Raw genomic sequence first — 16874 nt, 5'->3', positions numbered from 1 at the left:
ATGTATATTAACAAAAGGAAAGAGACAAGACTTTCACTAGCTAGAAATGGACAGAGAGATCCGGAGAGAGCTACTAGATAGCAGCTCCCACAGGAGAGGAAGGCATAAATGGGGGTGCTCTGGGAAGGAATGAAGGGAGCATGAATGGAGGGGCATGGGGACTTGGGTGCAAATTCAGATGCAGTTAATTTTTCAGCTGAATGTCTATGAGCAAGCTGCTGGTCCCTCCCTCACCCGTACTCTCTTCATGTATAATATGGGCTTACAGTCCCTTCTCCCAAGTTATCATGCATCTAACAAGGAAGGGCTCAGCCCAGGACCTGCCTCCAGGAACACGCTCCAAGCAACAGGGGCAATTACAGGAATGGAAGAGTCAGCCGCGTCCACCCTCCCCCAGCACCAGTGTCACACACTGTGTGTTCTCTGGCCCAAATCCAAACGTGCATCTGCTTGGTAGAGTGGACACCAGCTGTGGAGCATGCGTCCTGCAGGCAACAAAGGCCTAGAGCAGATCAGATCCCCTACTCAGCCCTGACAGTTGTGGGGGGAACCTCTCAGAGCAGCCCTCCCCAGCCCTGGCCACCAGGAGAAGGGAGAGGAATCGCCAGAGGCTGGGCAGGGGGGTGAGTCCTTCTTCCCCTCTGTTCCTTACTTGAGCTGTCGGGGCTCGCAGTCCAGGCCGGGCAGCAGCAGCCGGGCTGCCTGCCGGATGTCCCCACTGTCCACCGTGAGGCTGCGGCGGTGCTCGGCATAGGTGATGGCCACGCGCATCCATTCCATCAGCGGCGGCAGCAGCATGAAGGGCCTGTGAAGCGGCAGACAGAGGTCAGGCCAGCAGGACTTTTGGTCTCAGGCCCTCTGAAGTGGCAAAAGTGGGTCACCGCCATGTACATCCGGGGCTCCGACACTCCCTCCCTGCCATAAGAGCTCATCCACGAAGGGAGGCTCTCCTTTCTGCAGGGGGGAGATACTGTCTCAGGGAGGTGGGGTTCAGAGGAAAGAGCATCATGGCCAGGCACCAAGCTCAGCTTTGCAACTAGCAGCTCCGAACAAGCATTCCTGAGCCTGCCTTCTTTCCTTGCAGTGTGGGTGACACCTGTTCCCAGGGGTGTTGTAAGGCTGGATTAGGTGATGTGCGCCATACTGCCTGCGTGCAGTGGGCAGTCATTGTTTCCCTGCTTACAGCCCAGGCTGAGATGCCGCTACAATTGCAAGGCTAGTGCTCAGGGAGTACAAGAGGCAAGCAAAGCCAAGGGCTGCAGCTGAGAGCTACAGGGGATACCTTTTGAAGGCACTCTGTATGCCACCAGGGGGCGCCATTCACCATGGCTGTGAGAGAGCCCCCAGGCACAGGGTCTTTCCTCCTCTCCCCACCCCCCTCCCATTCAGCCAGTAGAGTGGGGAAGGTTTATCTTGTCCCCTGCCAGCTTTAGCAAGACCCTGGTGGCGAAGTGGGCTCAGGCTTGAACAGCCTGACATCTCTCAAGGCCTCAGCAGCCAGTCTTTGGTTTCAGGACTCAGTGGACACCGCTAGCCTGCCGGGCTGAGCTTGAATATTGCTCATTTCCCCTCCCCCATGGGTCACAGGGAGAAGGAGGCCCTGGCATCCTGCCCTTCATGGCTGTTTTCTCTGATGACAGCTCAAGAACAGGCCTCCAAGGCTGCCTGTGTTCCTGGTCCCTCCCTCCCAAGGCCTCCTCCTTCTTAAACAACCCAGGGAGTGGGCACCAGGCCCGGGCCAACAGCCAGGCCCCATCCACACTCCACTTCCTCTGATACCCTGGGTTCTGAAGCACCGGCCTGCGCTGTCACCAGCACCATGCTCCCCAACACACAGCGAAGTTCTCCAGCCTGGCGACACATAAGAAGAGATGCCGGCCTCAGCTACCTCACACGCCAGCTAGGGGCTGGCACTGGAGACTTCATCACTTATCTCAGGCCTCCAAAAGCTTAGGTCATCTTCAAGGTTTTAAACGCATCTCCCGGAGGGTGAACGGTGCTTTCCATGAAAACAAAATAAACCCAGGAATAATCAGATGTGACCTTGCAGATGGTTCTCGTGGGCAATTACTCTGAAGTTCTAGTCCCATTCTTGCAGAAAGCACATCTGAGTTTGTATCACTTCGCTGGTCTCAAAAAATACTGATGTGTGTGTGTGTGTGTGTGTGTGTGTGTGTGTGTGTGTGTGCATGCCTGTGTGTGTATGGGGCCAAATACCATTAAAGCCTCACTATCCCTGGTCTTCAAGGACCCTCAGTTGGCTGCCCCCAGCTCTGGCCAGTGTCCGACACAGCAGACCACCAGTGTTCAAGGCTCTGCAGCCATCAGAGAACCTCTCATGAGAACCATCCGTTTTCACCTCTGCTTGTTGGGATCCCGTTTATTCTTCTTCAAGGCTTAGTGCCAATGCTACCTCTTTCCAGTGGCCAAAAAGCTTTTCCCGCCCCTAGGTCCTCTGAACTCTCTTTTAGCACTGAATGTGTCCGACCTTCCTGCCTAGCCAACCAGCTCTAAGGTCAAGAGTGATAACTTTCTCATCTATGTATAAGGCTGTGGCCTGACACCATAGGTTTGAGGGATGACTGAATGTGTGGATGAACGCCGGCCCCTGGTGTAACCCACCAGATTGTTCAGGTATGGATCAAATCACAGTTCTGCTCCCCAAAGAATGACATCTCATTTTCAAAGTCATGGTGTTGACTCGTGAGACCGAGAAGCTGGAAATTAGGGGGGAACTCATGTCATCTAAGAAGGAAAAGCCATTCATGAGTTATCCTTCCCATCATCTACATACAGATTTGAATTCCCCTCACGTCTTTTTTTTTTTTTTTAACATTTGTTATAATTCTCATAATGCAAGGCTGGAAGGTAAGCTCAGAGAGATATTTCTGTCTATCCACCCCCCTAATGTAAGAAAAAGGCTTTAGTTAAACCCCTAGTGGGGGAGACTGATGTAAAGAAAAAAATAATTGTGGGTTCTGTCAGCCATTCTTCCTTGCCGTGGCTAATAGCCAAGACAAAGCGCCAAGTGTGGTTACTAAACCTCTAAGTGGGTATCTCTCCATTGTACCGGGGGAAATCCGAGAGAGAGTAGGGGAGATCATGAAGCCTCACAGATGGCATCGATTCCTTCTCTGCTTCATGCCTGTCAGAACCCAACACATATGAAATGGTGGGGGGGGGGGGACCGGGAACATACAGGGCACTGTATGGCACTGAGCCATCTTGGTTCGAGTCTGGAAAGTGGAAAACTATACTTGCCAGACTCCTTTGCAGCTGAGGTTCTGGATGCAAATTGGGTTTCATCATTAAGAGGATACTCCTTAAAGAATGGGCAAGTGAACACAAGGCAGAGGCTCCTTTGTGTCTACTTGATTTTTTTTTTTTTTTGTCGGTCGTGGGGCTTGAACTCTGGGCCTGGGCGCTGTCCCTCAGCTCTTCAGCTCAAGGCGAGTGCTCTACCACTTGAGCTACAGCACCACTTCCAGTTTTCTGGTGGTTTTATTGGAGATAGGAGTCTCACGGTCTCGCCTGCCCGGGCTGGCTTTGAACCACGATCCTCAGATCTCAGCCTCCTGAGTAGCTAGGATTACAGGCGTGAGCCACCAGTGCCCGGCTTTTACTTGATTTTTGCTAGCAAACCAGGTCCTGAAAGCATGAGGTCTTCCCCAGCCCATCAACATTTTGCTATTTGTTTTCTACTTTTCTTGTGTTCTAGAGGTAGTACTGATCAAAGTAATGGAAAAAAATTTCTTTTTTTTTTTTCTGCGCCAATACTGGAGCTTGAATTTGGCTTGGGTATTGGCCTTTAGCTTCTTTGTTCAATGTTTAGCATTCTACCACTTGATACACAGATCCACTTTTGGCTTTTTGGTGGTTAACTGGAAATAAGAACCCTTACAAGACTTTCCTGCCCCTAAGGCTGGCTTCAAACTGTGATCCTCAGATTTCAGCCTTCTGAGTAGCTTGGATTACAGCCGTGAGCCACTGGTATCCAACTTTAGAAAAGATTTCTTCATTCTAGCTTTCATCATGAATCTTGTCTCCAAGAACATATGCTCAAACAGAGTTCTAGGGACTGCTCTTGGGGGCAATGCCCTTACTAGATAAATTCTGTATTCGTGAAGTCTTTCTGGTGGCTTGTCCTAGAATCTATTCCTTGAGCCCTTTCAGAATCCTATTAGTACCTTCTTCCCTAGCTGAGTTCCTTCCTGCTAGTGTGGCTGTGTTTCCTGAGTGGAACACTGATTAATACTCCACCAGCCAGGCCTGCCCCCATACCAACCTCTTCAGGCCTTCCTCCTTGGTTTAGCCTGGCCCATGTTCTTTGGGCATGTGAAACAGTAAGTAATCTATGGGCTCTCTCAGCAACATGCTCCTCAGGGGCTGTGAGTTCTAGACTACTGTTTCCTTTTCGGAAATTTCATCTTACTCACTTGTGCATGCTGAGAAGAGCTGGACATTCTGGGAAATCCCTATGAAAACTCCCGCCTCTTACGTTATCCCCCTGGAGTAGAGGGCCCAGGGGAGTGAGGCACGCATCACCCTCAGGGTCTCTCTGCTCCCTTCCATAGAAGGCCATTTCCTGCTTCTTGCCTCTCCCCTAGGCTGAGCTTGGCTGTGAGCCCTTCCGTGCTGAGGTGAAGATGTGTGCAGAGCCAGGGCCTGAGTCGGGGTGCAGGACGGCCTCTCTCTTCTGCCTGTGGCTTTCCTTTTGGTGGGCTACGTCTCAGTGGTCATTCTTAGTTGTCCCCTGTCGCCAACTCAGGACCTTTTTATGCTCCTAAGAATTATCATGGCTTCCCAAGACCTTCTGTTAGTGTGTGTTACCTATCTATATTGACTATATTAGACAGTGAAAGTAAGAAAATGCTGGCATGCATGATTACACACCCCATTAGCTATCAGGGTGACACTATCACAGGTCACACGGCTCCTGGAAAATTCCCCTGGATATCTGTGAGAAAGATGAGAGTGGAAAACACCAACAATATCTTATGAAAACACTGTAGACCCCGGGGGACTTCGGGAAAGAGTCTGAGATCTCAGATGTTCCAGGACCACACTGTGGGGACTTCATAGCAGGTCCCCAATAATACTGCTGGGGGCTGGAAGGGGCTGGGACTCTGCCCCTGGTGGCATGTGAGCTGGTAAATCCTAAGCATGGTGTCTAGTTTGCATGTGCCCTCTGATCCAGAGACCGAGGGTCCTTGTTCTCTCCCCTGCAGAATCCTCATCGGGAGAAAATTCTAGTTCCTTAACTCCAACTGAAGTGGGCTCTGAAAACCTGGGGCTGAACATTCCCCTTTTGGAGCCCATTTTTTTATGAAGAAAGGGTTTAAGTGATTGGTTTCTACACACGTGCCATAGGGAAGAACTCTTCTGCTCTTAGACAAGACTCCACATGGCGGCAGCTGTCCGGAGGCTGAGTGCGTGGCTCACAAGCAGGACTGCCCGGCTGGCACCACTGTACTCCCAGTGATTTACACTGTGACGGAGCGGGCTGCCTGCCTCCTTATCTCTCCCATGAGCAAACTGGGTCTACGTCATCGTCAAGAAGGCCAGAGCAGGCTCAGCACAGCCTGTGGAACGCAGTACGCTCGAGGTAAGTATTAACTATGATTTCTCGATAGAGAAAACACACAATAGCCCAAAAGGCCATAGGAATTGTGTGTGGGGGTGGGGGATTAAATGCCTCAGCTCTAGCCTCTTCTAGGCCAGCCAACCCACTCTGCCCTCTCCTCAGTAGCCAGCACGCACACATAAACAGCCTGCGCCCACGGCAGACTGGGTGCCACCCCGCTGCAACCCAGCTCATAAAACAGAGAAAACAAATGCAACCCCTCTGTGGAGGGGAGCGGCAGACTTTCTGGCATGCGGGTTTGGTAGCGAAGGAACTTGCAAAGGGGAAAGGACAAGAAGGTGCATTCATGGGTCGTGAACACCACGTGTGGTGGCATGGGGCATCAGACGTGGCCTTTGATGGATCTGCAACCATACCTCCACTCTGGGTGCTTCAGGTATTTAAACATCAACCTCACCCCACACAGATAAATCTGGCTGCCACTGTGACTAACAAAGCCGCCAGAAAGGGTCCTGGGCTTTCTGGCGGCATTTGTCTTTGTGGGCTAAATAGCAGCAAAATGATTTTTTATGTATTTCTCACTGTGAAAGGAGAACATGGGAATCAGAGAGGCTAAGGGCCTCACACAAGATCACACAGCCAGATCCAACGGCCACTGTGGGATTTGTCTTTTCTTCATTTAAACGAATCCTATCGGTGAGCCAGACTGAATCAATCAATCCCAAGGTCTCATCAAGCCCCTCAACAGAACCTAGATGGCAAAACCCATTTTCATCCTTTTTTTTTTTTTTTTTTTTTAAAGGAGAATAAACTTCTTAAGGCCTTGCTTTTAAGAGGTCCCTGCAGCTTGGAAAACAAAATAAACCCTGCCCGACTCTATAAGCATATGGTTTATTAGAATTATAGTCCTGTAAGCAGTGTCTTAACAACGGGGAACAGGAAACACCTCCATTTTCAGCTTAAAGCAGGCTCTGTTCTTTCTCGACGTGGGTAGGGGCCTTGGAGCGAGAATCAGGTTGGCAGACGGGCAGAGGCCTGAACTGGAGGCTGTGAGGCCGAGACTCAGACAGGGGAGAGTTGCACGCTCTGTTTCCGAACTGGCGTGCGGACTGCCTGTGCCTGGCAGTTTTGTCCCCGTCTGAATCCCCATGGGAGCCACTGGCCTGGACGTGCCCACTGGCTGGGAAGGACTAGCAGAGTCAAAGCTCAGTCTGGGATAAATGGGCCACAATTCCGACTCCCCTTGGCTGTCAGCACAGAAATTCCGGAGTGTGGGCCTGGCTCCCCACGCTGGGGGTACTTGGAGAGGGGGCACCTCTTGCTGTGGGCTTGTTCCCTGTGGTATTTCCCCGTTAACCCCTGCGCACAGCCTCACCCCCTTCGGAGCCCCCTCCAGACCCAGGAACCACAGATGAGACGGAGGGAAGAGCTGCCAGCCCCAGCCCTGAATTCCTCTACCAGCTGTGCCCACCTTCCGAGAGAGGCTGAGCCAAGCTCCCAGGTTGTGTGGGGTCATTTCCCCAGAGCGCCCCCTTCCCACGCCATTCTCACATCCCTTTGCCTAGTGGCCAGGGCAGGGGCCAAGGCTGGATGGTAAGCAGCACTGCCAAGATGGCCCGATTTCCCCAAGCAGAGACTGGAGTGGCAGCATAGGCCTTCCCTCCCCCCTCCCCGTGGCTTCCCTGAGATTTCCACAGTGCCACTGCGGCCCACAACCAAGCCAAAACGCCCAGGCAGAATAAAACTAACATTGTCCCCCTGTAGTCAAACCCCACGCTCAGCACAAAGGAAGCGATTCTACTCCGCCTCACATCTTGGACTAATTATTTTTCTACAATTGCTTGGTAAACCAGGATGGTTTGGCTCAGCTTGAGTCAGGGCTTGGCATGTTTCTCTCCTTGGATCGCCAGGCCAGGCCTGTCTCCCCCCCCCCTGGCTGAGCCAGAAGTTGACCCGAGGCAGCATCGCTGCTTGGGGTCAGGTGACTTTTGTTTGAGGCAGGCGATGGGTTTTCTGTGGGGGAAAAATACACTTCTTATTAAAGCTCATCTGGTACCGATTACAGCCCTAGATAAAGCATGCTCGGATACACTATGCATATGATTTCTTTTTCCCTTGATGCTGGGGATTAAGTCTTGGTCCTTGTGCATGCTAAGCACATGATATACCACCGGGCTCTACAGCAAGCCCTGGAGGACACTTTTATTTAAGCCATGTTAGGTAAGCACTCTACCACTTGAGCCATACCCCCAAGCCCTTTTGTTTTTTGGTATTGTTTCTGAGACAGTGTCTGGCTTACTTCAACTTTATATCCTTCTACCTCTGACTCTTAAATACCTGGGATTACAGGAGTGAATCACCAATACCTAGGCCAAGGTGTTTGGTTTTTAAAAAAATTTTTTAAGATAGGGTCTCTCTATGTTACCCAGGTTTGTCTTGAACTCCTGGGCTCAAGTGATCCTTTCTGCCTTAGCCTCCTGAATAGCTGGGACTATAGATGTGTGTGCTACTAGAACACAACCAAGTTACGGGTGCTTTTTCCTGGATTAGTCTTGGGGTCTCAATGGGAGCCTGGCAGTTAGCTGAGGAATGTCAGTTATGTGACAAAGGGAACATCCATAAAGAACTAATGGTTATAGAGCATTTACTAAGCAAGCCTCTGGCACTAAATCCTTGATAGCCATTGGCTAGTGTAGTCTTCATACCTCCTTTATAAAGCAGCTACTCTTGTGACCTCTTTCTACATGGGGAAACAAAGCCAGAGAGGTAAGAGATTTGCCCATGTCATGCAGAACTGGGATGGCAGGGTACCTCAATACAAGCTCCCGTCCATTCCATTGCTACTCCATTGATGGTGTGACCCCAATTCACCAACTTTCACTTAGGGAGAATGAGTGGTATGACAGCAGTTTTACACAACAGTCCTAACTTACAATCATGGACTTATGACCTTTTTATTTTAGAAGAGGGTTAAAGTACACCCATACAACTATTCCAGTTTTCACCTTCAGTATTCAATAAATAAGACATTTAATATGACTATTTAAAAAAATAGGCTTTGGGATCTGATGATGACTGTATCCTAGCACTTAGAAGGATGAGGCAAAAGAATTTCAAGGTCCAGGACAACATGCCCGAAGTAGTGAGACCTTGTCTTAAACAGAAGGAGGACAAAAGGCTTCGTGTTAGCTGGCTTTGCCCAACTGTATACTAGTGTGCCCATTTCAGGTAGGCTACACTAAGTGAGGATCTTTGCCAGGTCAGATAGATTAAGCACTGAATATAAGCCAGGTGCAGTGGCTCATGCTTGTAATCCCAGCTCTCAGGAAGGGAAAGCAGAAGGATTCCAAGTTCCTGGGCTACATAGCAAGCTCCTTTCTCCAGAAACAAAAAGAAAGAATGAATGAAAGAAGAAAGAGAGAGAGAATGAGAGAGAAAGAGAGAGGGAATGAAAGGAAGGAAGACATAAAGAAGAGAGAGAAGAAAGGAAGAAATAAAAACAAAGGAAGGAAGGGAAAGTTGAATGCATTTTTGATTTAGTAATATGTGTTTATGGGGATGTAATAACCCACCGTACACTGAAGGACATCTACTGATATGTCACCCAAACGGGACCACTTTGAGAGGGAAGAGAAGGATGATACTATGTGGAACATAGAATTGTATTGTACCAGTGTTAGGGCCCGGCTAGACAGCCTCTGTCCACAGACATGCCTCTGCCTGGCCTGTGCTGACCATTGCAGGTAGCAGGAGGTCTTCCCCAAGACACTGAGGCCTCCCTGCTCCACGCAGGCATGGAGTGTGCCGGCCCCACGCAAGCTCTCCGGGAGGCTCAGTCCTCTGGCCGTATTCTCAAGGTTCTGTTTTAGTTTTGAGCTGCTCCTGAAGGCTTTCAGAGCTTTCTGGAGAAGTGGGGGCCTGCCTCTTTTGTCCTTTGTTCTGGGAGACTTGGAGTGCTTGGGGTACTGATACATAGTTTTCCTCAGATAAGAAGAAAGGAATGCCAAGATAAAAGGTAACTGATTTGCAGTTTTGTAGGAGAACTTCCCCACTAAGGAACAGCTTTTAGGGATGGGGGGGCAGGGGGATGGTGGGGTGGTGGTGTTCCTGAGGGACTAAGGCTAGATCTGTTTCTGGGAAGGAAGCTGGATGTCAGGCTGGAGCAGGAGCTGGGCAAAGAAAGAGGCAGATGTAGTTGTGCTGATGTCCATGGGGCCTTGAGAGTTCCGGGTGGTATTGGCCATTTGTCCTTGGTAGCTGGGCTGGACTCCAGGAAGCATTTTACATGCGGCAGGGAAGACTTTACCCCCATTTCTCAGACCCCCTCGTTCCTAGCATCACTGCCTAGAGCCCAGCAGATGGCTACTGCTTCTGCCACACTGCTGGAGCAATGTGACAGCAGGCCTCTTTCTGTTTTGCCGGGGCAGAGCTCTCTTGCCCCATGGACCCCATTTCACCCACAGGACCCACTTTCTCTTTCCCTGCTTGGTGTCTGTGGCAGCTCAGCACAGAGCATAAGCTCTCTTACCATTTGGACACCAGACAGGCTGAGGGCCTCTAACCTGTTCAGACACACTTCTCTGTCGTGGGCATTTGCTACCACCCACTCAGCCTCTGCCAACAAGGCAACCTCTGGATGACCCTCAGGGCTCAGCTGTCCTGCTTTATTTATCCTACAGATGCCAGCTGGGCAGTGGGGGCAGGAATAGGGCTCTTGGAGTGTGCAGTTCTGTTCAAGGGAAGCTGAGTACAATCACACAGCACCTGTACTCTCCATTCTCCAAAGTCTGAGGCAGAAAAGTGGCTCATTCAGAATGTCCCCTGAGAAGTTTCTAGCTGAGTGCTGGTGACTCACATCTGTAATCCTAGCTACTTGGGAAGCTGAGAACAGGAGGATCACAGTTTGAGATCAGTCCAGGCAGAAAAGTGTATGAGATCCCTTCCCAACCTACAGCTGGGCACCATGGATGCATCCGTCATCCAAGCTGTATGGAAGACTGAGATGAGGAGGATCACAGTTTTCAGGCGAGCTCATACATTAAAGTCTGCAAGGCAGAGGGAAGCGGAATGTGATGGCACATACCTGTAATCCCAGAAATTATGGCTAGCTTAAAGTAGGTAGAGAGCCATTCAGGCACATGTTCAGGTGGAAAGTGAGACCTATTGTAAAAATAACCCATGAAAAACAGGGCTACAGGCATGGCTCCATGGTAGAGCACCAGCCTAGCAAGCATAAGGCTCCAAGTTCAGAACTCAGTTCTATAAAGAAAGAAATAGTCGTCTGTGAGACTACTCAAAAAAGCCAAAAACGGCACTGTGGCTGAAGTGGGGTAGAATGCTTGTCTTGAGCAGAAGAAGCTCAGAGACAGGGCTCAGGCCCAGAGTTCAAACCACACAACCACCACCACCACCAACAACAAAGAGAGAAAGAAAGCAAAGAAATAGTCTCTCTCTAGAAACTTCTGGGAAACAGGGGCAATGTGGCTTTTGCAGCTGACAGAAATGTACAGGTATAAGGGGAAATCCCTGACGGGTAGCTAGTGGGTGGGCTGATGGGGATGAGGCCTTAGGGATGGGTGGTGTCTGTTCCAACTCAGTCTGACAAAGAGGAAGAGGCAAGGCAGGCACCTGGATGAACCTGACCCTGCCTTCAGTCCCTGCATCCTAACTGCAGCCTCAGTGAGGCCTTTGGCCTGAGCTTCTGGGCAGCCCACCACACTGGTGGTTGGCAGATGATCTACTGGGTACCAGGCAAGAACGAGGCCATCTGCGTCCTTACAGGTCTCTGATCCTTACAGCCACGGGACAGGGATCACTAGCCTGCATTTTCTAAATGTAGAAACTGAGGCTGTGAGGGGTTTGGCCACATGACCAAGGTTACGTAGCAAGTCAAAGGCTATACGTCTGGCCCTTAAAAGAAAACAAGACAAATATGCTGGAGTCTTTCATGATATCAAACTGGAAACACTGAGCTTCTGGGCTGGCAGAAACTCAGAGGAGGCCTGATAGAGTGAAGGTTCACCCCTCTGCCCAAACTTCCACTTTTGTGATAGGACTCAAAGTCCTATCAGTTCCTAAACATGGCCTAGAGCTGCAGGCAGGACCTGCAGGAGGTATACCCCAGATTCAAGAAGGTTTAGGGTCCACCTTCCAAATCTGCTGCAGTGAACATGGGGAATCAGACAGCTCTGAGAGGTGACTGGTCTTGTGGGAGGAGAGAAATCTGACAAGTCGCCTGGCAGGCAAGTAAGAGCAGGTCAGAAACCAGCTCAGCCGGGATCCAGATAGACCAGAGCTCCCATGCTGCCCCAGCCTTTGGGTCTGAAATGTCTCCAGCTTAGCCTCGAGACTCCCTCGAGAGCTGGATTTCCCCCACACAGTGGTCTTCTGCACACAAAGGGGATTGTTGCTGCCGCCTGTGTTATTAAAAAAAAACAAACAAAAAACCCCAACAATATTCCACAAAGAAATGAAGCCCGGGGCCTGGCAGTTCTGTCTGTTTTTTCTTCTGTGGACTGGTGGGTCCAACAATGGGACAGGAAGTCCTATGCAACAGGCTGCCCCGGGGCACACTTGTCAAAGGCCGGGCCAGGATCCTGTCCTGTCTCCATGCTCTGTCATCTGGCACTGCCACTTCCTTTGTCTGCCCCCCAATTGTTGGCTTGTTAATTCTTGGATGCTGGCAGATGCTCGTACTCAGGCAGGTCACCCCGAGCCAACAAACTCCAGGCCCCAAGGAGTTTGAGGATGGCTGCCCACGTCACAGTGGGTGGAGGAGAAGCTGATGGGAGACTTGGCTCTGGATTTCACCCTCGCGCTCTGGGGAAGAGATGGGATTTACCACTGTATACCCTGGGAAGTCACTGAACCTTCATCGGACCTCCCAGCCTAAGCCTAGCTCTGTCTCTTCTCAGCTATGACGTAGGACCCTCTCAGGACCTCAGGCTGCTTATCTGTAAGTGGGAACAGACACAGCTTTTTCCAGGAGCTGCGATGAGGATCTGTCTGTGTAAGTGCTTCCCAGGCTTTGTCTCAGTGCCTGGAGCCCCTGAGGATGAAGCAGACCATGCCACTCCCAGGCAGGCAATAGCAGCCCATCACGCGTAGCATATGGCCAGACGAGCAAGCCAGAGGCTGGGGTACCAAGCACCATTGGCTGACTGGACACAGGGCCTGGCAGTCTGCTTCATTTTTGATCCAAGAGGTGGAGAAAAATCCAGGCTGTAGAATTCTAGGGAATCTTTGGTAGTAGGCTGTGATAAACCTAAGGATTATAGATGTCACTGTCCTAACCAAGTCTTACGGAAGTCCTTTGGGACATCTGATGGTCCTCATCCTGTCACTCACCTGGTGCCTGGGCTGAGTTAGGATTAGACATAGACTGAGGAGGGAGGTGGACAAGCAAAGGAGAGGGATAGAGAAGACAGGCATTCTGAGTTCACATGACTCTTAAATTCGCCAATATATTTGGACGATTTGTGTATTAAGCATGCTTTAGTCATTTTAGTTCTTCTCAGGGTTTATGATAATAGATCATTACACCGACATTAGCAGCTATCCTATGTGGCTGAGCATAGTCCATGACAAGTCCATTACTTTATTTGATCTCTCTCCAAATCCTTTGAAAGTAGGTCAAGTCCCTCAGGTTCAGGGAATAGGACTTTAGGAGATTAACTGACTCCAAAGAGCCCAACCATTCATCTCTACTATGTACTTCATTAAGCAAGATACTGACCTGGCTGCTATGTGCCAGGGTCTGTTTTAAGTATAAGGATACCTTGTCAACAAGGAAGATCCACTTGCTTACTTCATAGAGGACAGGGGATGGGCAAGTAAACAAATACTTCAGTGCCATGGTTCCCAATAGAGAGCGTGAGGTGATGGGAGAGCTGGGGTAGGAGGGACAACTCCTCATGGGCACTGGCAGACTAAACAGATCATTTTGGAGGTTACTAGAAGTGCCAATCTGGGGGAGCGGGGAGAAGCAAGTACTTAATTCCCCCACCAGTATTATTTCATTTACTTCCATTTTGGGTAAACAGATGGAAATTTAATGCACAAAGAGAGAGTGAGAGGAAGAGAGAGAGAAAAGAGCTTAACATTGCAAATCTTCTTGAAGTGGTATTTAGGAGAATCACAAGTCAGTAGCATGAAGCCCCACTGCCATCATCTCTATTATTCGATAAGAAAACACTTTCGCAAAGCTGAGCAAAAGATTAATGAGCCTGTTTCTTTAGAGTGAGCGCAGAGGCTCTGGTTTATGGAAAGTGCTTGGCTGAGGGGTGCAGTCCCTCTTCTGCATCTGGATCAAACAAAGAGGCACCTTCCTTCACTGTGAGGCTAGCTGGTGTTTGGGGGAACCATCCCAGAAGTCAGACCTAGATTCATTCTGCGAGGAGGAAATGAAGGAGTCTCAGAAAGGTATCATGACTTGCTCAGATCACAGAGCCCAGGGAGAAGGGGCTGGCCTGGACCCTTAGACTGTATCATTCCAAGGATGTGTCTCTCCATTGGGAAACCACTGACTTTCAGCCTAACCTTGAAGCATTTGCTACAGGACCCACCACTGATGACTTGAAAGTTTTTGCTTTTGCTTTTTGGTGCTGGGACTAGGGCTTGAACTCAGGGCCTTAGCTTTTTTGCTTAAGGCTGGTGCTCTACTATAGATCTACTTCTAGCTTTTTTGCTGGTTAATTGGAGATAAGAGTCTCACAGGCTTTCCTGCCTGGGCTGGCTTTGAATCTCGATCCTTATATCTCAGCCTCCTGAGTAGCTAGGATTACGGCCACTGGTGGTTGGATAAAATGTTCTTTCTTCCCTTCTCTATTGATGCACAGGAGCACTAGGGGAAATATGAGGTAGTGAGTAAAGTGCTTAAGGTGGTATCTGTCATAACGTATGCTCTAACATGAGCTATGGTTAGAGCATGTAGTAATGGTGTTATGATGGCAGTGCTTATGTTAGCAACAATACTAATAGTAGTCAGAGGAGTTGTAGTAGTTCGGTTACTGACCCAGATGTCACTTGGAATGCTGCCATATTTTAGGGACTGTCATGCTTGACCTATATACTTATGGGTGCTTGGTATTTGATAGACCTGATATTGCAGATTGGTAAGTTAAGGACTTAACAAGAGCCAAATTTTAAAATGTGAGGACAGATTAGATATTTGATGTTTGCAAAGAATACCTTTTCTTAATTTTAGGGTTGACAACCATGCTATAGTTATTATTATTATTGTTGTTGTTCTTGTTCTTGTTGTTTTGTGCCAGTCCTGGGGCTTAAACTCAAGGTCTGGGCATTGTTCCTGAGTTTTTTTTGCTCAAGGCTAGTGCTCTACCACTTGAGCCACAGCTCCACTTCTGGGGTTTTTTTTGGTGGTAAGATGGAGATAATAGTCTCTCAAACTTTGCTGCCTGGGCTGGCTTTGAACCACAATCCTCAGATCTCAGCCTCCTGAGTAGCTAGGATTACAGGTATGAGCCATCAGCACCCCGATGTATTGTACTTATTTTTAAAAGGTTCTGATTTTTTATACAAAACAAGTGAGGTATTGGTAGGGGGAGTGAGAGCTGTACTCAATCATTCCTCTCCTGGATATGTGATAATATTACACAGTTATTGTTAATTAGTTTTAGTGTGATAATAGTATTAAGGTTCGCTGGGAAGGTGGCTCAGTGGTAGAGCGCTTGCCTTGCACGCATGAGGCTCTGGGTTCGATTCCTCAGCACCACATAAGCAAAAAGAAAAAAAAATAGCATTAAGGTTAAATTCTTTAATCCCTATCTAAAAAATACATGCTAAAAACAGCACTCATTTCAAAGTAATCTGAGGAGCAGGAACTGATTAACCAAGATTATATACGAGTTGATAAGGATTAAAATGGGTCTATTATACTATTTCCTCTAACATGTACTTGAAATTTTCCGTAATAAAAGAGTCTAGAAAATAAAATAAAAATGTCCCTACTTAAAGGAAGAGATCATATTTTCAATGTCAAGTGTGTCAACATGTGTGTGAGATCCTTACACTAAAGATGAGGAGGGTGGCAGTCACTGTGTGCTGAGTACTTTTTTCCCCCACATGTCAGGTACTAAGCACCTGTCTTACTCTACTGTTCAGTGCTAGTACAGCCAGCTTTCTCTTTACCACTGTACCAAGAACCAAACCGCACCTAGAGAGATAAGCTGGGCAGGGAAGCCTCCTCGCTCACATCTCAGCAGCCACTGAGCGGTGGACCCTGACAGGGCTCACACCTTGGGTGGCTCCAGCCCTTCCAAATTCTGTTCACATACTTTCTAGAACCTTCTTAGCCTGCAGGGCAGCCAAAAGCTGGGCCAGACATGCATTTCTTCTGCCAAGATCTCACCTGGGCCTTTGTCTTGTCTCCTCATCAGTCTCCAGTAGCCCCTAAAGAGTGGGAACTGGGGACCAAGTGTCAGATCAGCCTGGTGTCATCTCTGCAGTTGACTGATAGGGCAGGACCAGCCGCCACATGCTAGAATCTAAGCATCTAGAGGTGGGGCTGGGGGTGGAATGGATGTGGGAGGAGCAACTCCCCTTAGAGCACGCAGGCAATCAGGGTGGGAGGGGCTTTTGGACCCTCTGCTGCTTTTCTCTCAGAAGGGCTCAGGCCCCAGGTACTGGGCAGAAGGCCAAAGAAGAAAGCAGCCAACTACAAACTTCTGGACCACTGTTTAGTCACCAGCTCAGGTTGCTCCTTATCTTGGCAGCCAGGCCCAGCTTTGCAGCTTCATTCTGCCCACATTCTCCTGTCCTCCTAACGGGCTCTTTTTGGCTTCCTGTCTCTCCGGGGCACCTGTTCAATCCTGTCACATGGCCCCTACTTTGTGTCATAGCTCTGCCTAACAAAACTAATCATGCTAACAAGCAGAGAGTTAATACCCACATGGCATTACTGTGTCCTATGGACAGCTCCAAAAGTGTGCTCACTAACCCCACGCCAGCTGTCCACAAAGATGGCCTTCAAGAAGGGACTGAGGTTCTCAAAGCCACACCTCTGAATGGGGATTCTCTCCCTCAGAGGAGATAAAAGCAGCTGTTGCTTAGTCCACCTTAAGTGTCCTGGACACTGACCCCAAGCTTCCCCAGCAGGCCCTCCTTGCCACAAAGCGTGCTGAGGAGGGCAGCAAAGGGACTGGTGATGGATCACCACCACTGCCATTTTTGGTCTGGTCACTGCCCACAGACCCCAGGCTCGGATGGATGCAAGGGACAGGTTCACCTCCTTGCTACCTCTCCCTCGACACCTCTAGCACTATCTCTCACC

The 16874-nt window shown here is 49.4% G+C and overlaps 1 protein-coding gene across 1 annotated transcript in view; it reads right to left on the bottom strand.

The window, feature by feature from the left end:
* The window catches only part of Abtb2 (ankyrin repeat and BTB domain containing 2), a 166087-nt gene that overhangs the window by 18031 nt on the left and 131182 nt on the right, over window positions 1-16874 (bottom strand). The window contains exon 4 of the mRNA XM_070032617.1: window positions 653-805. Coding sequence (XP_069888718.1) covers window positions 653-805 — 153 coding nt within the window. The remainder of the gene's footprint in view (window positions 1-652; window positions 806-16874) is intronic.

Source organism: Dipodomys merriami, unplaced genomic scaffold (assembly GCF_024711535.1).
Source record: "Dipodomys merriami isolate MVZ:Mamm:240054 unplaced genomic scaffold, mDipMer1.0.p SCAF_21, whole genome shotgun sequence".
NCBI classification, from domain to species: domain Eukaryota; kingdom Metazoa; phylum Chordata; class Mammalia; order Rodentia; family Heteromyidae; genus Dipodomys; species Dipodomys merriami.
The sequence above is the reverse complement of the archived record's forward strand: the minus strand, read 5'-3'. Positions and strand labels throughout refer to the sequence as shown.